At 44.2% G+C, this 21,354-nt stretch overlaps 1 protein-coding gene across 1 annotated transcript in view; it reads right to left on the bottom strand.

Moving 5' to 3' along the window:
* syngr2b (synaptogyrin 2b) overlaps positions 1 to 21,354 on the bottom strand; it is a 48,150-nt gene that overhangs the window by 16,250 nt on the left and 10,546 nt on the right. The window contains exon 2 of the mRNA XM_073026271.1: positions 10,223 to 10,460. Coding sequence (XP_072882372.1) covers positions 10,223 to 10,460 — 238 coding nt within the window. The remainder of the gene's footprint in view (positions 1 to 10,222; positions 10,461 to 21,354) is intronic.

Below are 21,354 nucleotides of genomic sequence, written 5' to 3' on the forward strand. Positions count from 1 at the left end.
GTTGCTGGGGTAGTGGGGTTGCTGAACTAACAAATACCAGGGCTTGTCCAAATGTGCACCTGTCTCAACCCATGCATTGACCAGGCCTGGACAAAAGGGGGGGGGGGGGGGGGCAGAGGGTGGCTTAGAATACGCACTGCAAAAGAGAGCTCCAAACTAATTCAAAGCATCAAACCAGTGGGTGAAGAAAAACGAGGCAAGGAAGAACAAGGACATCTCCAAATGGCAGTGCCGCATGAAAGGTGGCATCCATCATTAAGGAAACTCACCACCCAGGACATGCCCTCTTCTCAGTACGACCATCAGGGAGGAGATCGCAATCAGAATCAGATTTAATATCACCGGCACATGTCATGAAGTGTATTCACTTTGTAGCAGCAGTACAATGCAATACATAATAGAGAGAAAAAAGAAAAACTGAATTACAGTGTATAAATTAGTTAAATCAGTAGTGCAAAACAAGGAAATTAGAAAGTAGTGTTCATGGGTTCGATGTCCATTCAGAAATCTGACGGCAGAGGGGAAGAAGAACTACACTCAATTTTTATTCTTCCATTAACACTACCTCACAATTTTACTCTTTTTACACTTTTAAAAAAAATATATACAGTTCTTATTCAAGATTCAAGTTTATTTATCACACGTACATCGAAACATAGTAAATGGCATCGTTTGAGTCAACAACCGACACACACAAGGGTAGCCTGCAAATGCCGCCTCACATTCTGGCGACAATATAGCATTCCCACAATTGTAACTTACTGTATAGTAATGTTTGATGTATTGCACTGTACTCTTGCCACAAAACTACAAATTTCATGACATACGTCAGTAATCATAAACTCGATTCTGATTCTGAAGCAATACTGGGTTGGCTCTAAACTAGCAACCCAAGAACAGGAAAGCCAGCATCCTTCTCTACTGTAAGTTGATAATATTGAAAGTTTGGAACAGATGACACACTGGATTTCAGGAGAGCGGATCTCAGGCGTGAAAGCTTTCGTGAGAAAGGAACAACTTGTGAAAGATGTACGCCGAATAGAAATGCTTTTGGGGGAAATGACATTGCACGTTGAAGAGCAAACACGAGGAAATCTGCAGATGCTGGAAATTCAAACAACACACACAAAATGCTGGTGGAACACAGCAGGCCAGGCAGCATCTATAGGGAGAAGCGCTGTCGACGTTTCGGGCCGAGACCCTTCGTCCTGACCAGCGTTTTGTATGTGTTGTTTGCACTTTGAAGTCTAATCTAAAATGCAGAAGAACAAAAATAAAACAGGTTGGATTAAAGGGAAATAAGGAAGTGTGGTGAGGCAGAAAGAAATTGAGAAGGGAAGGGTGTATATAGTTCAGAACCAACAGGAAAACCATGACTGGGAGATTTTAAGATTAGTACTAACCAGTAAGAGGATCTGAGAAGGAAACTGAGAGCAGTATAATGAATAAAGCACTGCTCAAAATCGACGGGAGTGAGCAAAGGATATGAGGAGTGTGGGATGGTCAAGTTACCAATGCTGGTAGAAACTGATGTTGAAAGAAGAATTCTTACAGCAAAACCATTATTACAGTACTATCTCTAAAAACAACTTACATGGGGCAGCAAACCTCATCACAGGACAGAAAGACATGATGAAAAGATCTCTGGGTGCTGATGTGCACAAGCCTCTGATGATTTCAAAAGATAGTAAGACAGTTGGCTGAGGGCACTGCAAATCCTTTTCCACCACAACCTGGGCTGAATGAAGCTGAGTGACACTCCAATGAAAATGGCAAACACCTCTCTTGGTTAAAGAAAGGATGAAACTCAAATTACAGATAGGTTTATGTCATTTTGTCTGGAAGGCTGGAGAACTTGGGGCAGAAGAAAAATGTGGAATGATAAGGTGTGTTAGGAGAGCCGGCATGGGTCAGAGATACATCAGATTACCATTCGCCAATTGTGAGGTAAGTGAAAGGGCAATGTTGCAGTGATTATCCACCCAACTGCCCTGTACACAGGGTCAAAAGGCACGTGAGCCGTATTGGATCGATCGCGAGAATGCGGCAACTGCGTATGCAACCGACTGATCGCTGGTGAATCGATCGGGCCTCCTATGGGCAGAGCACGCTCTTCTCACACGGGCTTTCCAGTGTGCGTATTTTTCATCTTGGTGGGCTTGGCTTGTTACTCACGCCCTGCAAGTTGCCCAGCGTGTGGAGTGGCTAACAAGACTCAGTAAAAACATTTAATCCTACTGCTCCATACATACAGAACAGTCAATGCCCATTGAAGAATGGCAAGGTTTAAGGACACAGCTCCCTAAACTGATGAAGAAGGCGCATGGTCGGCTTGCCTTAATCATACAGAGTATTGAGTACAAGAGTTGGGGCACCATGTAGGACATTTCTGAGACAGCATATGGAGTTTTGTGTGTAGTCTAATCACCATTCTCCAGGGAGGATGCGGTTAAGCTAGAGAGGGTGCAAAAAGATACACAACGATTTTACCTGGACTGGAGGGCTTGAGTTAGAAGGAGAGACAGGATAAGATGATCCTCATAGAGGGATCAGAAGTGGAGAGAGCGAGCAGTTTAAAGTTCCTGAATGTCAAGTTATCTGAGGACCTAACCTGGTGCCAACATATCCATGTAGTTATAAAGAAGGCCAAACAGCAACTTCTTCATTTGGAGTTTGAAGAGCTTGATCCGATTCCTAAATGGACATCAAATCCGTGAACACTACCTCAATTTTAATATATATTATTTCTGGTTTCTTTGCACAGTCTATCCATATACATATACTCTAAGTGATTTACTAATTTTTTTCCCTCTTCTTCTATTTCATGTATTGCATTCAACTGCTGCTGCTAAGTTAACAAATTTCACAACATATGTGGGTGATAATAAACTTGATTCTGACTGTTTTCCCTGGAGTGGGGAGTGTTGACCATAAAGGTGTGACCTGAGGCGAGGCTCAGTAAAGCAGCCAGCACAATCCAAGACCCAAGCCACCCCTACGTTTGCTCTCTGCCCCTCTCCCTTTGGGACAGCGTACAGAAGCCTGAGAACATGTGCCACTAGGCTCAGGGCAGTTCTGAGACCATTGAACAGTTTACAGTAAGATGGGATGGACTCTTGACCTCAGTCTACCTCTTTATGACGGTGCCTCACGCTGTCTGCCTGCACTGTCTCAGTAACACTGGCACTTTATTCAGCTTTCCCTTGTAATTCCTCAATCCGCCTCCGTATGAACGATTTGCAAGACAAGTCTTTCCACCGTCCCCCGGTAAATATTACAATAATAAAACTACTTAGAGATTTATAAATTCATGACCAGTATGTCAAAGGTGTATGGTGTTAGGGCGTATTCTGGAGCTAGGGTATATAGCAAATATTAATTTCAACAGCAGTCATTCTTCAGATCTGAATGTGGAATGCAGATGGAATTTAAAAAAGCAGCTCTGAACAATGAGCTTCCTGGAGTTGCAGATTGGGGTCAATCCACTTGGACCTCACATGTCTGCCTGTGCATGAATGCAGCCTAGAGTCAGTGGGGATTGACATTCATTTTGGGTGACTGGTGTGTGGGTACAAAGAAGGTGGTGTTTGAAAATTATATGCAACTCAAAGGAAGCATTGTAGGTGCATTGTAACTATAGAATTGTCCTGCTGCTATCTTTGAACTTTTAGCATATAAAAATGTTATGTAATATTGGGTCAGACAGGCCTCTTCTTCTAAGAGCGTCTTGAATATGATATCTGCTGTTGGGTTTTGATGGATTAGCACTTCAATATCCACTAGCTTCAGTGTCTCTGGTGACTTCGTTCACGTCACAACAATTGGTCACAGTCTTGTGTTTTTTTTTAAAAAACCAGGGCAGGGTAGTCTAAAAACTAGAGGGCACAGGTTTAAGGTGAGAGCGGAAAGATTTAGAGGTGACTTGAGGGGCAGGTTTTTCCACACAAGAGTGGTGGGTACATGGAATGAGCTGCCCAAGGAAGCATTAAACTTTCAAAGACAATCGGACAGGTTCATTGATGAGAAAGGATTACAGGCATGTGGGCCAAATGGGACTAGTTCAGTTAGGCATCTTGATCAACATGGACAAGTTAGGCCAAAGGGCCAGAGCCCATGCTGTACAACTCTATGTCTGGCCTAATAAGTAGCTGAAGGATAGATAGGGGTGATAGGGGTAGAGACATTGGAGATTCATTGCCACCAGAGATGGAGATAATAGTTCACCTGTTTCCTTAACAACTTGTAGGATGGAACAGTTGAGGTATACACCAATGCCATCAAAGCAGGTTCAATAGCCAAAGTAGGTACGAGGGGTCACATGATAACGTAGCGGTTAGCACACCGCTTTACAGGACCAGCAACCCAGGTTCAATTCCCACTGCTGCCTGCAAGGAGTTTGTGCGTTCACCCTGTGACCGTATGGTTTTCCTCCGGGCGCCCCGGTTTCTTCCCACAGTCCAGAGACGTACCGGTTGGCAGGTTAATTAGTCATTGCAAATTGTCCAGTGATTAGACTCAGATTAGATCAAATACTCAGTGCTATATCTCAATAAATAAGAAACTGGATGATGGGATGAAGGTGAAACGTGGTGATCACTTTTTAGACAAACTGAATGAATTCTTACTCAGACAAGTGATGCAGGACTAGAAATCCCAGAAAAAGGATAAAGAAATCCAAACGTTTGGCAAAACAGTGAATGCATTACAGCCTGGTGTGGAAACACCAATCCCCAAGAATGGAAAAGCCTGCAAAATGTGGCCGATACAGCCCAGTCCCTCCCCACCATCGAGCACATCTACAAGGATGCTGTCAGAAGAGAACAACACCCAGTATCAGGGACCCCCACCATCCCGACCACGCTCTCTTCTCGCTGCTGCCATCAGGAAGAGGGTACAGGTGGAGCCTTAGGTCCCACACCACCAGATTCAGGAACTGTCATTCCCCTTCAACATCAGGCCCCTTTGCTCACCTCAACACTAAACTAACTCCATGATCTATGACTCACTTTCAAGGACTTTACAGCTTACGCTGTCAGTATTATTTATTAATTGTATTTTTTGTATTTGCGAGGTTTGTCTTCTTTTGCCCATTGATTGTCAGTCTTGGTTTGTAGTTTTCAATGGTTCTATTGTATTTCTTTGTTCTACTGTGAACACCTGCTAGACAGCAAATCTCAGGGTTATACATAATGACATACATATACCAAATTTACTTTGGACGTTGATAAGTTTCCATGGATCAGTGGCCTTCTATTCAAACCTAATTAGCAGCTGTGCATCTCCAAGTGAAAACGTAGAGAGATCAATTATTCGATAAGTATATTTATTGCTTCCGTGAGCCAACACTACAGTTTTACTGCAGTCAGGAGAGTAAACTTCAAAAACCCTACCGAAGTTTCTGCATACAACTGTGCTGCAGCCGTTAATGCAGCTGACACTCAGATCCAGTTCTGTTGACCTCTGTTGCAGCCTGTGGGGAGTTTCTACGTTCTGCCTGTGACTGGATGGGTTTCATAACAGGACCAGTCAGTATTTCAGGGAATGGGTAGGGCACCGTCTACACTGTTAAATATTAGTTATGACTTTTTAAATGAATCATTGTTTAGTGTGGGAGTGTATTTACACTGTAATTTGATATATCTTTGGCCTGAATCAGTCAGTCACATTTATGGAAATGGCTAACACAAAGAAAGTCTGCAGATGCTGGAAATCCACAACAAATCACACACACAAAATGCTGGAGAAACTCAGCAGGTCAGGCAGCAAATATGGAAAAGAATAAACAGTTGATGTTTCAGGTCATGACCCTTCATCAGGACTGAGAAGGAAGGGGGAAGATGCCAGAATAAAAAGGTGGAGGGAGAGGAAACTGGAAGGTGATAGGCAAAGCCAGGTGGGTGGGAAAGGTTAAGGGCTGGAGAGGAAGGAATCTGATAAGAGAGGAGAGTGGGCCACAGGAGAAAGGGAAGGAGGATACCTAGAGAAGTAATAGGCAGGTTTACGACGGGTCTCACCAATGTAGAGGAGACCGCATCAGGAGCACCGTACACAGATGACCCCAGCAGATTTGCAGGTGAAGTGTTGCCTCACCCAGAAGGACTTTGGGGCCCTGAATGGAGATGAGGGAGGAGGTGCATGGGTAAGTGTAGTACTTTGGCCGCCTGCAGGGATAAGTGTCCGGAGGGGGAATAGTGCGAAGGGATAAATAGACAAGGGATTCACGGAGGGAACGATCCCTGTGGAAAGCTGTGGGGGGGGGGGGCATAAAGATATATTTAGTAGTAGGATCCCTTTGAAGACGGCGGAAGTTGCGTTGGATGATGTGTTGGGACACGGGAGCAGATGGGGTGGCAGGTAAGGACGAGAGGGACTCTGTTACCATTAAAGCACCGGGAAGATGGGGTGAGCATGCATGTCCGGGAAAATGGAGGAGATGTGGGTGAGAGCAGCATCAACAGTGGAGGGAGGGGAAACCCTGTTTTTTTAAAGAAGGAGAACATCTCTGATGTCCTGGAATGGAAACCTGCGTCCTGGGAACAGATGCTGCAGAGGCAAAGGAACCGAGAAAAGGGAATAGTATTTTTTACAGGAGGTAGGGTGGGAAGAGGTATACTCCAGATAACTTTTGAAATCAGTAGTTTTGTAAAAGATTTAAAAGTTAAAAGAGTTGGAAAGGAAAGTGGCTGCAGGCTTCCGACACTCAGCTAAGAGGTCAAATCGCACCTTCAACATCAACACAAACAACAGCAACGAAAGGGGAAGAAAGAAGGGGCGGTGAGTGTAACTAAAGTAAGGAAAGTGCTTGAATTTTAATGGAATATCAGAGCCTACAGGGCAACAGAACCAAAGTTCAAAGTTCAAATTAAATTCACCTGTGATGGACTGGGCCGTATCCACTACTTTTTGGAGGAATTTCCATTCAAGGGCATTGTTGTTTCCATACCAAGCTGTGATGCAGCCAGTCAACACACCACACATCTACAGAAGTTGGTGCAAATCACAGTGCACAAGACTGCTCCAGATTGAAGTACAATGACTTGTATTATGCCCTCATGAAGGAACAATGTTAAAGATTTTCATACTGCTCATCTTTAGTCTCAGTTACCAGGTCTCGAGGGCCTTAGTCATAGAGTGACGTTGGACAGGCTACAACTTTACTCCATGGAACGTAGGCAGTGGAGGGGTAACCTTATCAAAGTATAAAATCATGAGCCGTACAGATGGGATGAATGCCTACATGCTTTTTTGTATGGAAAGAGAACTAAAAAGAGGGGGTAGGTTTAAGGCGTGAGGGGAAAAAAAGATTTAAAAAGGGGCTCAAGGGGTAACTTCTTCACAGAGGATAGTGCGTGTTGCTGCCCGAGGTAGAGACAGATACAAAAACAATGGTTAAGTACACTGATGGGAGGAGGATAAGCGAGATGTGGGCATCAACACAGATAAACCGTAGTTTGCATGGGAAGGATAGGCTGAGGGGCCTCTTTCCATGAAGTTTACTCTGTGGATCTAAGCTGCAAACATCCTTGAGTATTGTTGGTAAAAACAAGAGATTCTGCAGATGCTGGGAATCCAGAGAAACACACAAAATGCTGGAGGAACCTAGCAGGTCAGGCAGCATCGATGGAGATACTACCTGACTACTGTCCTCTCGTCCAATTCTCATTTATGCCTTCATTTACCAAGTCAGCTAGTCAATTTGCGTAATAGAGCACACAGCTTACCTTTCTTGCTGCCCTCTTCAAAATTAAAAAGGAAATTTATTATCAAAGTACATATGTGTCACCATATAACTCTCAGATTCATTTTCATGCAGGCATTCACAGTAAAGACAAAAAGTACACTAGAATCAATGAAAAAATACACACCACTAATGTGCAAATGAAGATAAACTGTGCAAATACAATATATACAGTGCCTGTAAAAAGTATTCACCCCCCACTTTGGAAGTTTTCATGTTTTATTGTTTTACAACATTGAATCACAGTAGATTTAATTTGGCTTTTTTGTCACTGACCAACAGAAAAGACTCTTTCATGTGAAAGTGAAAATGCATTTCTATAATTCGGTCTAAATTTATTACAATGATTAAATGCAAAATAATGGATTGCATAACTATTTACCCCCTTCAAGTAGGTATTTAGTAGATTCAACTTTGGCAGCAATTACAACCTCGAGTCTGTGTGGATAGGTCTTTGTACATCTGGACACTACAATTTTTCCACATTCTTCTTTGCAAAACTGCTCAAGCTCTGTCAGATTGCAAGGGGATCGTGAGCGAACAGCCCTTTTCAACTCCAGCCACAAATTCTCAATTGGATTGAGGTCCGGACTCTGACTTGGCTACTCCAGGACACTAACTTTGTCGTTTTTAAGCCATTCCTGATTGGTTTTATGCTTGGTGTTATTGACTTGCTGGAAAACAAATCTTCTCTCAAGTTGCAGTTCTCTTACAGACTGCATCAGGTTTTCCTCCAGGATTTCCCTGTATTTTGCTGCATTCATTTTACCCTCTACCTTCACAAGCCTTCCAGGGCCTGCTGCAGTGAAGCATCCCCACAGCATGATGCAGCCACCACCATGCTTCACAGTAGGGATGGTGTACGTTTTTAATGATACGCGGTGTTTGGCTCACACTAAACTTTGCATTTAATCTGATTGCCAAAAAGCTCAATCTTGGTTTCATCAGATCACTATACCTTCTTGCAGCTGACTTCCAAGTCTCCTGCATGCCTTCTGCCAAACTCTAGCTGAGATTTCCTGTGAGATTTTCTCAGCAGTGGCTTTCTCTTTGCCACTCTCCCATAAAGCTGTGACTGGTGAAGCACCTGGTCTTTCCCATCTCAGCCACTGAAGTTTGTAACTCTTGCAGAGTTGTCACAGGTCACTTGGTAGCCTCCCTCACTAGTGATCACTTAGTTTTTGAGGACGGCCTGCTCTAGGCAGATTCACAGCTGTGCCATATTCTTTCCATTTCTTGATGACTAACTTAACTGTACTGAAAGGGATATTCAGTGACTTGGACATTTTCTTGGATCCATCTCCTGAATTGTGCTTTTCAACAACCTTTTTGTGGGGTTGGTTGGAGTGCTGTTTTGTCTTCATGGCGTAGTTTTTACAGGATACTGACTCACCAGCAGTTGGACCTTCCAGATACAGGTGTACTTTTACTACACCTTGACCTCAACAGGTCTCCAAAAGCAGATCTCCATTTGACTTCTTATTTCTAATTCAAATTATTTGACTTCTAAAACCAATTGACTGAACCAGTGATGATGTGATGTATCATACTAAAGGGGGTGATTACCCATGCAATCAATTATTTGTTTTATATTTGTAATTAATTTAGATCACTTTGTAGAGATCTGTTTTCACTTTGATGTGAAAGGGCTACAGAAATAGCATCATGAATGCTAAATCAGATATATAAATTTCATTTTGCAATGAAGCAGCAAACCCAAGAACTTCATGTGATGTTCCAATTTAAATAACCAATAGAACTTCTAATCAGGAAGGAAACTCCCATATAAAACGAATGTTGAAAGGCCTAGATAGATGTGGAAAGGATGAGTCCTATGTTGGGGTAGCCCAGGACCAGAAGGCACAGCCTCAGAATACAAGGATGTCCTTTTAGAACAGAGGTGAGGAGGAATTTCTTTATCTAAATGGTGATGAATCTGTGAAACTGAGGTTGTGAAGACTACCCAGGCTGCTGTGCTCCATGCTTGCTAATATGACGAACTGATAAGCAAGGCTTTGGGCCTACACTGGACTGCTCCGGAGTTCGGACCTGAGGATTCATTTTTGGTTCAGAATGTTGTTATTCGCTTCAATTACTTGCACGACTTGTATTTTTTTTTCTTTTTCTTGCGCATCAAGTGTTGGTCTTTTATTTTTATTATTGTTCTTTTAAATGGGTTATTTTGGGTGTCTTGCTTTGTGGCTACCTGTGAGCAAACAAATCTCAAGGTTGTATAATTTATATATTCTTTGATAATAAATAAACTTGAACCCATTGCCACAAAGGGCTGTTGGGGCCAAGTCATTGGGTATATGTAAACTGGAGGTTGATAGGTTCTTGATTAGTAAGGGCGTCGAGAAGGCAGGAGAATGGGGTTGATGGGGAAAATGATTCAGCTATGATGGATTGGCAGACTTGATGGGCCGAATGGCCTAATTCTGCTCCTATGTCAAATATCATAAAACAAAGAGCAAAAGTTGTTACCTGAAGTTCCAAGATCAGCCATGACGATGTGTTTGCGTTGGTTGACGTTGCTGATCTGCTGGAAGTAGACATCAAGAGAAAAGAAGACAATGCAGATGATAAATGCAAGCACTCCGATGCCTACACCGTAATGACAGGCATCTACATTGTTATTGAAGATGCAATGCAGTTTTTCAGAGTGAGAAAAATTCAAATAACCCTCGCTAGTGATGCAGCTGAACACAATGATTGAGAAGACCTGCAGGAAAACAAGAACAAAAAAAAAACACCTTAATTTTCACAAACTAAGACATTCCGACTTCACAACCTCAAAGCACTGCTTTCCAGGCACTCTGAGATGAAAGGTGATTTCCTTCTGTTCCTGTGAAGAATGAGAGGCTGAGTTGGAGTGAGACTAAAACTAGAGGTCATAGGTTAAGATTCAAGATTCAAAAACTTTATTGTCATTCTAACCGTACATCAGCTCTGCAGGGCAGAATGAGACAGCGTTTCCCAGGAGCAGTGCAATCAAAACATAACAAACGCAACACTAAATAATAAATATAACAATAAACAGTAAAACACAACAGCCACATGTCAGTTAAAAACAAGTTATAAGGGTGAAAGGTGAAATATTTAAGTGCAGTGTGATGGAGAACTTTTCCACAGAGCAGGTTTGAGTGAGGGACAAGCTGCCAGTGGAAACGGTGGATTTGGATTTGATTTCAACATTTAAGAGAAATTTGGATAAGTACATGGACCCATAATCAACTTTTTTTCAGAACAGTTTCTTCCCCTCTGCCATCAAATTTTTTGAATGGTCCACAAACAGTACTTTGCTACCTCTTTGTTTGTTGCACTACTTATTTATTACCGTGAAATAATTTGATATCTTTGGTCTGCCACAGAACAACAAATTTCATGACAGTGATAATTAACCGGATTCTGGAAAAGGCTGGAATGGACTGGGTGATCTGTACAATGCACAGCCACCACCACCCACCTAAGCAAGTCACTAGCACTTGAGACCATGTCCACATTGAAGTTTGCTCAAAATGTGTAAAACGGACTTTATATTTTATAATTTATAATTTATAAAATACCATTTGTTCACATCCTCCGGTGGCATTGACCTCCCACATCATGAAGACCCTGGAGAGACTTGTTCTGGAGCAGCTCCAGCCTATGGTTAGGCCACACTTAGACACCCCCCCCCCCCCTCCAGTTCGCCTACCAGCCCCGACTAGGAGTTGAGGATGCCATCGTCTACCTGCTGAACCGTGTCTTCGCCCACCTGGACAAGCCGGCGAGCACTGTGAGGGTCATGTTTTTTGACTTCTCCAGTGCGTTCAACACCATCCGCCCTGCTCTGCTGGGTGAGAAGCTGACAGTGATGCAGGTGGATGCTTCCCTGGTGTCATGGATTATTGATTACCTGACTGGCAGACCTCAGTACGTGCGCCTGCAACACTGTGTGTCAGACAGAGTGGTCAGCAGCACTGGGGCTCCACAGGGGACTGTCCTGTCTCCCTTTCTCTTCACCATCTACACCTCGGACTTCAACTACAACACAGAGTCTTGCCATCTTCAGAAGTTTCCTGATGACTCTGCCATAGTTGGATGCATCAGCAAGGGAGATGAGGCTGAGTACAGGGCTATGGTGGGAAACTTTGTCACATGGTGTGAGCAGAATCATCTGCGGCTTAATGTGAAAAAGACTAAGGAGCTGGTGGTGGACCTGAGGAGGGCCAAGGCACCGGTGACCCCTGTTTCCATCCAAAGGGTCAGTGTGGACATGGTGGAGGATTACAAGTACCTGGGGATAAGAAACTGACAATAAACTGGACTGGTCAAAGAACATTGAGGCTGTTTACAAGAAGGGTCAGAGCCGTCTCTATTTCCTGGGAGACTGAGGTCCTTTAACATCTGCCGAACGATGCTGAGGATGTTCTACGAGTCTGTGGTGGCCAGTGCTATCATGTTTGCTGTTGAGTGCTGGGGCACAGGCTGAGGGTAGCAGACACCAACAGAATCAACAAACTCATTCGTAAGGCCAGTGATGTTGTGGGGGTGGAACTGGACTCTCTGACGGTGGTGTCTGAAAAGAGAATGCTGTCCAAGTTGCATGCCATCTTGGACAATGTCTCCCATCCACTCCATAATGTACTGGTTAGGCACAGGAGTACGTTCAGCCAGAGTCTCATTCCACCGAGATGCAACACTGAGCGTCATAGGAAGTCATTCCTGCCTGTGGCCATCAAACTTTACAACTCCTCCCTCGGAGTGTCAGACACTCTGAGCCAATAAGCTGGTACTGGACTAATTTCCTCTTGGCATAACTTACTTATTATTATTTAATTATTTCTGGTTTTATTTTGCTATATTTCTACTCTATTCTTGGTTGGTGCAACTGTAACAAAACCCAATTTCCCTCGGGATCAATAAAGTATGTCTGTCTGTCTGTTTACATAGGGCTGCTAGACTTTGCTTGAGTTATAGAGTCATCTGGCCCTTCAGCCCATCAAATTCACACTGAACCTCTGCTCATCTACACTAATCTCATTTGCCCACGTCCTCAGACTTGCTTATGTGTTTGTCTAAATCCCTCTTACAGCTGCAATGTCGTCTGGCTTTGTGTCTTTTGTAAAACCCCAGTTCTGAAGCTACTTACTTACTTCCATTGTTTGCATGAATTGTTTTACTTCCCCCTCTCTCTCTCTCTGCACATGGGATGTTTGATGTGTTCTTTTTTTAAATGTGCTCTTTTGGGTTTCTTTGTTTTGTGGCTGCCCGTAAGGAGATGAATCTCAAGGTTGCATCATGTATACATACTTTGATAACAAATGTACTTTGAAATCTCCCCTCTCCCACCTTAAACCTATGCTCTCAGTCCAGAAGACGGGCCCGAACCTGAAACGTGGACCATCCATTTCCTCCTGCCTGACCCCAGGTTCCTCCAGCACCTCACATGTTAAACCAATGCCCTCTTATTTTTGATACCCTTAAGTTCTGGTGCAAAAATGATTTTGACCATCTATCTCTCTCAGTGCTGGTAGCTACTTCTAAAGAGAAGCTCCAAGAAATACTAGAGAAAGGCAAAGAAATTGCAAAGAGAGGATTGACCATCAACTGCAAGAAGACTGAAAGTATGGTTGTCACAAATAAAGAAAGAAAGAAAAGCGAACTGAAAGCAGGCAACGGAACAATTAAACAAACATGGAATTTCAGTTACTTAGGGAGCACGATAAATCTGGTGGTAGGGCTCATGTTGAAAGTAGGGGGAAGATTAAGAATGCTAAATGCATGTTTGAGCAAGGTACTAAAGAATATCATAATTCCTAATGGTACAAAGCTCAGGTATTGCAATGCTACATTCGTTCCACACTAACATATGGAAGTGAATGCTGGACAATACCAAAACAAAATGAGGGAAGGCTTGAAGCTGCAGAAATGAGATTTTTTTGGGAAGAATGATGAAAACATCATGGAAGGACAGAGAAACAAATGAGGAAGTGTTCTGGAGCAGGTTACATGGTTGGCACAACGTTGTGGGCCAAAGGGCCTGCAATGTGCTGTAAATTTCTATGTTCTATGAAAAGCCAGAATAAGAAGAGAGCTGATATCATCAATCAGGAAACGGCAGCTGGAATTTCTGGGACAGGTATTGAGGAAAGAGAAGCTGGAACATGTTGCAGTGAAGGGAAAAAGTGATGGAAGAAAAAATTGTGGTCGACAGTGCTTGACGTTCATGAGTTACATCAAGGGATGGATAGGCAAAAGATTTGAGGAGCTCATCAGAACAACTCAGACTGAAGACAAATGGGAAAATCGTGATCACTCACGTTGTATGACATGGCACGTAATGATGATGATCACCCTCACAATCTTATATACCTCTCATAGGTCATCTCTCAGTTCCTTTGCTCCAGGAGAAACAAGCCCAGTCTGAACAATCTTGCTTCATAACTAAACTTCTCCAGTGTGGCAAAATCCTGGTGAATCTTGCCAATTAAATGCTCCGCTGTTGCCGATTTAGACACAGAACTACCACTTAGACACAAGGCATCTCAATGACAGGGACCCAACCAGTGTAGTCGGGAAGAATTCTCGTGGCCAGGTCCTGGTGTCAGTGGGTCACCTCAGTGTCAGAAAGATGTGGACTTAAGTCTCTCTCGAGCTCAAAGGAAACGGTACATAATCAGAGGAACTCGTTTCTAATTCCATATTAAACTGGAGGTCCCACCTGCTCTCCTATGTAAATAAAGGATCCCAGGACATTGCAGTATTTAAGTAGTGTTAGGCTGGGAAGTGTTGATGTACAAAGACTTGGAGGTTCCAGTGGACCAAAGCAAATGTTAAGGTGTAACAAGTGGTTAATGGGTCAAAGGGTACATTGACCTTCATAGCAAGAGGGTTTGAGTACAAGAACTAAGACTTATTGGTACAGTTAGTCAGGGCCTTGGTGAGATGCTACCTGGTGTATTCTGGGCAGTCTTGCCCAAAAGAGGATACAAATGCCACAGGAGACTGGGAAGTTTCTCCACATTAAGTCAAAGTAGTAGAATTAGGCTATTTGGCCTGTCGTACCTGCCCCACCAATAGATCAAGGCAGATTTACTATCCCTCTCAACCCCATTCTTCTGCCTTCTCCCTATAAGCTTTAATGCCCTTAATAATCAAGAATCTATCTACCTCCACTTTAAGTGGACCCAATGACTTGACCTCCACAGCTGTCTGTGGCGATGAATTTCACTGATTCACCACACAAAAGAAATTCCTCCTCATCTCTTTTCTGTGAGGACGTCCCTCTATTCTGAGGCTGTGCCTCTTGTCCTAGACTTGCCCGCTACAGGAATCGCCCTCTCCACATGGGAAGACCCATCTGAGGAAAGATGGGATTGAGAGAGTTTGCATTTGCTAGAGGGGATCCGATTGAAACTTTACCAATTTTAAAGGGAGACAGGATTCAAGATTCAAGTTTATTTATCATGTGCACATCAGAAGATACAGTGCTGTTTGCGTTAACAACCAACACGCACAAGTGTGCGCTAGGGGCAGCCCACAAGTGTTGTCACACATTCTGGCGGCATCACAGCGTTCTCACAATTCTTGGCAGAACAACATAGAGCACAACAAGCAACAAAATAATTATAGCAAAACAAGCCAGGTCCCCCCACCCCCCATCCACGCCAATATGGTCCGCTAACCACAAGACTGTCTGTACTCGTCAGCCTCCAGTGGACCCGGATTAGATGGCTGAGTGTCAAGAACAACACCCGAATTTCAGGACACAGGGCAAGGAGTTTCAGACTGAGAAGAGAAACTCACTCACCTCAAAAGGGAAGAGCCAGTCCACAAATTAACAGCTGAAACTCCCATATTACAGCAGTCACTAGACTTCTGAAGTGCCCTATTGGCTCAAAACATATTGGAACATCATGAAAGACTATAAAATACAACACACACACACACACACACACACACACACACACACACACACACACACACACACACACACACACACACACACACACACACACACACACACACACACACACACACACACACACACACACACACACACACACACACACAATGCTGGAGGAACTCAGCAGGTCAGGCAGCATCTACGGAAACAGAGTCTACATTTCAGACTGAGACCCTTCATCAGGACTGGAAAGGTAGGGGAGAGAAGCCAGAATAAGGTGGTGGGGAAGGGTAAGGAGGATAGCTAGAAGGAGATAGGCAAAGCCAGGCAAGGGGAAAGGGGAAAGAAGTAAGAAGCTGGGAGGTGATAGGTGGAAATGGTGAAAGGCTGATGAAGAAAGGAACTGATAGGAGAGGAGAAAGGCTTTCTTTCACATCTGACAGTATGCCAGAGGTTCATTAAGTTGTTTATGAGATTTTACTCTGAAAACTTACGCTTTACAATGTAACACACACAAGATGCCGGAGGAACTCAGCAGGCCAGGCAGCAATTATGGAAAATAGCAAACGGTCGACGATTCGGGCCACGACCCTTCATCAGGACGTCCATAGTTGCTGCCTGGCCTGCTGAGTTCCTCTAGCATTTCGTGACACTTTAGAACGTGCACAGTTCCTTCAACAAAATATTATGGCTCACCCAACTATAACCATCACATGAAATTCTCTCAGTAGACTTGTCATAATAGTTTTATAAGGATCCTCATTTGGCAAATTGTGCAAGGCCTGAAATCTAATTTCTTCAGAAGTTAACTACATTACTACAATTTAATTCTGTTATAACCAATTACAACTCAAGGGATAACGACTCTGCTTCAAAGCCTAAAAGGAAGTTGGATAAGCAAGCTTTAATTCTGAGAAAATAGCATGCACTATTTACTGCCCGAGAAACCACAAGTCTGTTATTTAGCATGATGGTTCAAATGCCATTAAATAGAGCTTCCACAAAGGTTTACCAATTTGTAGATGGGCTCACATCTACAAAGAGCACTGCCGCAAGAAAGCAGCGTCTATCGTGGAGGACCCAACCATACAGGCCGTGTTCTCTTCTCACTCCTGCCATCATGAAGGAGGTACAGGAACCTTAGGTCCCACGCCACCAGGTTCAGGAACAGTTATTACCCTACAACTATCAGGCTCCTGACCAGTAACCTGGAAAACCTCACTCATCTCAACTCTGAACTGATTCCACAAGCTACGGACACACTTTCAACGACTCTATACTCATGTTCTCAGTATTATTTATTTACCTTTTTTTTCCATAATTTGTCTTCTTTTACACATAGGCTGATTGTCAGTCTTTGCTCATGTGTGGTTTTTATTCTATTGTACTTCCTCATTTTCCTGTAAGTTCCTGAAAAAAAAGAATCCCCCAGGTGGTATATGGGGTGGCAGGGTAGCATAGTGGTTAGCACTACACCTTACAGAACAGGAGACCCAGGTTCAATTCCCGCCGCTGCCTGCAAGGAGTTTGTACGTTCTCCCCGTGATCGTGTAGGTTTCCTCCAGGTGTTTGGGCTTCCTCTCACAGTCCAAAGACGGGTAGGTTAATTTGTCCCGTGATTAGGCTCAGATTAAATCAGGGTGTTGCTGATCGGTGTGGCTTGAAGAATCAGAAGGGCCAATTCCACACTGTATATCAATAAGTAAATAAACGTGTACTTTGAGTTTCAAAAGTTATTCAAAGCCTCAGAATGACTGCCATTGTTCATTTGTGAGGAACCATTGAACAATCTCCCTTGTGCACAGGACAGTAGATTTGAAACCTGACCTTCGCTCCTAACCTGTGACCACAGCTCAACTCCTCAGAGAGATTACAAGTCTCCAACACACTGAGCTGTTTCATTTGCACCTTGTTTCACCGAAACGTTGCGTTTCCCAGTCCTGGCTCGACGCACCGCGCCTCGGCTGTGACTGGTCAGTCAGTCAGACACTCAGCTGCTCAAGTATGCCAGTCCTAGACGGAGCCCACCACTAAGCCCATGCATGCCAAGTGACAGATGCCAGCCATGCGTCACTCCACTCCGGTCCTGGATTCCAGCAGAGGAGCCCAATGGAGCTGGAATTCCACCGGCAAACTTGTCCCTCCCATCCTGCGCAGTCAGGCGCAGCACGGAGGAAACGGCAAACAACTGAGCCAAGTTTAAATGCTTATTTCAATCTACCGTATATAGGGAAGGTAGGTAAAGCTCCTCCCCCATGCCTTGTTCGGCACGTCGGGCAGCAACCCTGCTGTTTCTTTAGCTTTTGTCTGTTTTACCAGGCCAAGTTGCTAGCTCAACGCTTAACCCAGCACAGATGGAAGGTACGCAAGGAGCTGGTCGGATTCGAATCCGGGACCACTCGCCTCAGAGTGTGGATGTGGATACCATGGCATCGCCGGCACAGACAGTATATTCTTCTTGCCGTAATAAAATATTAACTTCTTCCTTTAATTGTTCATATCAATATTAATAGTTATTAAAGCTTTGAATCTCAAAATTAAAAATATTACAAGACCTTTACAAACTATCTGTGGGAGGAACTCGGAGGGGGGATTGTCAAGCACCATCCAAGGAAAGGAAACAATGTTGTTCCAGGTCAAAACATTGCACAGGGATTCAATTTGTCGGCAATTCCTTTTCTCTCTCAGATGCTGCTCGATGTGCTGAGTCGCTCCGGCAGATCGCTTGCGGCTCCAGAATCCTGCTTCTGCAGACTCTCGTGTCCACAAAGCCTACAGAAAGCTCCCCTGGCATTGCACATTTCCAAGGACTCACGGGGTTTCACGGGCAGAACCTCAGAACTACGACAACTGGGCCCCAGTTGCTTCACCAGTTGAATGCACAGGCTGGTTTGTTTAATCCCTTCGTCGGGTCTGCAAGGAAGTGGGGGAAATGGCCAAAGAGCAAATTCCAGCTTGATGTTTATAACGTGAACACAAGAGATTCTGCAGATACTGGAAACCTTGAACAACACACACAGAATGCAGGTCAGGTAGCATCTATGGAGGGAAATAAACAGTCAATATTTCAGGCTGAGACCCTTCAACAAAGCAGGAAAGGAAGGGGGATAAGGCTAGAATAAGGTGAAGGAAGGGTTATCTTTTGTACCTATGCTCTCAGTGCAACCTCCTCTACACTGGTGAGATACGACGCAGGTTGCTGGACCACTTTGTCGAGAACCTCTGCTCTGTATGCCATAGAAGGCAGGATCTCCTGCCGGCTATCATTTCAATTCGGCTTCCCATTCTGACGTGTCTGTCTATGGCCTCCTCTACTCCCATGATGAGGACAAACTCAAGATGGAGGAGCAGACCTCAGATTCCATCCAGGTATCCTCTGGTTTGATGGCATAAACATTGCTTTCTCTAACTTCCAATAATTTCTTCCGCCCCCCTTTTTCCTTTCTCTGTTCTGGTTACCCTTTCACCCCTTCTATCCTCCTCTTCACCTGCCTATCACCTCCCTCTGGTGAACCCCCTCCTTCCCTTTTTCCCGTGGTTCATTCTCCTCTCCTATCAGATTCCTACTTCTTCAGCCCTTTACTTCTTCCACCTATCACGTTTCAGCTTTTTACTTCATTCCCCCCCACCCACCTTCCCCTCACATGGTCTCACCTATCACTGGCCAACTTGAGCTGCTTCCTCTCTTCCCCCCTTCCCCCCGTGCCCTCCCCCCCCCCCCGTCTTATTCTGGCTTCTGTCCGTCCTTTCTAATCCTGGTGGAGGGTCTTGAAACTTCGACAGTTTATTCCCCTCCATAGACGGTGCTTGACCAGCAGAGTTCAGATTGTCTAACAACCCATCAGAAGAGAACGAAAATAAATGCATAATATTCCTCAACACCACAGTGAGCTTTTCCTGTCAGAGGTTGCTCAGTTGACAAGAGTGGCACAACAGCAAGCTTCTAGCTCGGAGTTTGAGCAACATGTACTCCACGTGACATCTCCATCTTGGTTTACACACAGCATGGTACACACACTGCATGCATGACTCGGCATTGAACACAAGCCAAACAATGCAGGCTGAACGTAATGCATCTTCTAGGCGCAAAGGGAATCGGATACAGGAGCTCACTTACATTTACTCTAAAGTTGAGAAGTCCTCAAGATTAATTGGAAAATTAGCTGGAGAAAACTTGTATCACTCCATACCTAATCCCTCCCTACACGTCAAACGGGCTGTAGGGTTGTGATTTGTTGCTTTAAATGAAGAGAAATGCTATAAAAAGGAAGGATTGTGAAATAGGGGATGTCCCAGGGAACTTTGCACAATTAGGCTTCATACCATCCTGTCAAACACTGAGATATAGACAGCAGAGCTGCTGCCTTCAGCTCCAGGTTTGAATCTAACCGTGGGTGCTGTCTGTGCAGAGTTTGCAACGGCTTTCTTCTGGGTACTCCAGTCTCCTCTCGCATGCATTGCAGGTGAGAGGGGGTAGGTTCAAGGCGGATATGAGGGGCAAGTTTTTTTTAAACTCAGAGTTGTGGATTCCTGGAATACACTGCCTGGTGTGGTGATTGAGGCAAATACATTAGAGGATTTTAAGAGACGTTAAGATGGAGGGATATAGACAAGGTGTAGGTGGGAGCAATTAGTGTTTGGGTTTTTTTAAACTTGTTTTTTATCTGGTTCAGTACAATATTGTGGGCTGAATGTCCTGTTCTAATAACGTACAGGTGAGTAGGTTAATTAACCACTGCAAATTGCCCTAAGTGTGGTGGTGAGCGATAGAATCTGAGGGGGCAGGGAAGAATTGATATGACAGTGGGTGGGGGAAAGAGTTGATGTGACAGTGGGGAGAATAGGTTACAGGGAAAATTACCAGGAAATAATATTTCGCTATAAGCCAAGAAAGACTCAATGGGCCAAATGGCCTCCTTCTATGGTCATCATCATCATGTGCTGTGTTGTAAGACGTGGGCGATCATGGTCTTTGACCACGTTTCTTCTTGGGAAATTTTTCTACAGAAGTGGTTTGCCATAGCCTTCTTCACAAGACGGGTGACCCCAGCATTACCAATACTCTTCAGCGATTGTCTGTCTGGCATCAGCGGTCACGTAACCGACACTTATGATATGCACCAGCTGCTCATATGACCATCCACCAGCTGCTCCCATGGCTTCGCGTGACCCTGATGGAGGTTGGAGGGGCTAAGCAGGTGTGACATCGTTTGCCCGAGGGTGACCTGCGAGCCAGTGGAGGGAAGGTGCACCTTACAGCTCCTTTGGTAGAGACGCATCTCCACCCCCCGCCACTGTATTAAAAAAATTTACTCCTGTAACGTCGGAGGAGAAGCAGACGGCAATAACTGCTCACAGCGACAAGTACTGAGATAAAATATAGTTAATGCAAGTTTCAGGAGGCAGAGAAAGCCTGCTTGCAAAGGACTTGAAAGGAATTGGAGCTTACAAAAGGTGTCATGATGAACTCACTGCAGTTATCAGAAACAGAGGCGAGACTGTATCACTATAGAAACCGGAAGAACGAACAATAGTTCCCAAGTCTACCCTTTTCCTGTTGGCTCCACTTCCATTTCCTACCATTCAGCACACGTTTCAGAGTGAGGGGATAATGGTTGAGGGACAAGCTATAGAAGCGAGTGGGGAGAGTGGACAATGTATTATCAGTAATTCTGACTCCTTAATAGTCCAACTGGGAATGACGCTGGTATTAGGCAGAATCAGA

This window comes from Hemitrygon akajei, chromosome 22, assembly GCF_048418815.1.
Source record: "Hemitrygon akajei chromosome 22, sHemAka1.3, whole genome shotgun sequence".
NCBI classification, from domain to species: Eukaryota; Metazoa; Chordata; class Chondrichthyes; order Myliobatiformes; family Dasyatidae; genus Hemitrygon; species Hemitrygon akajei.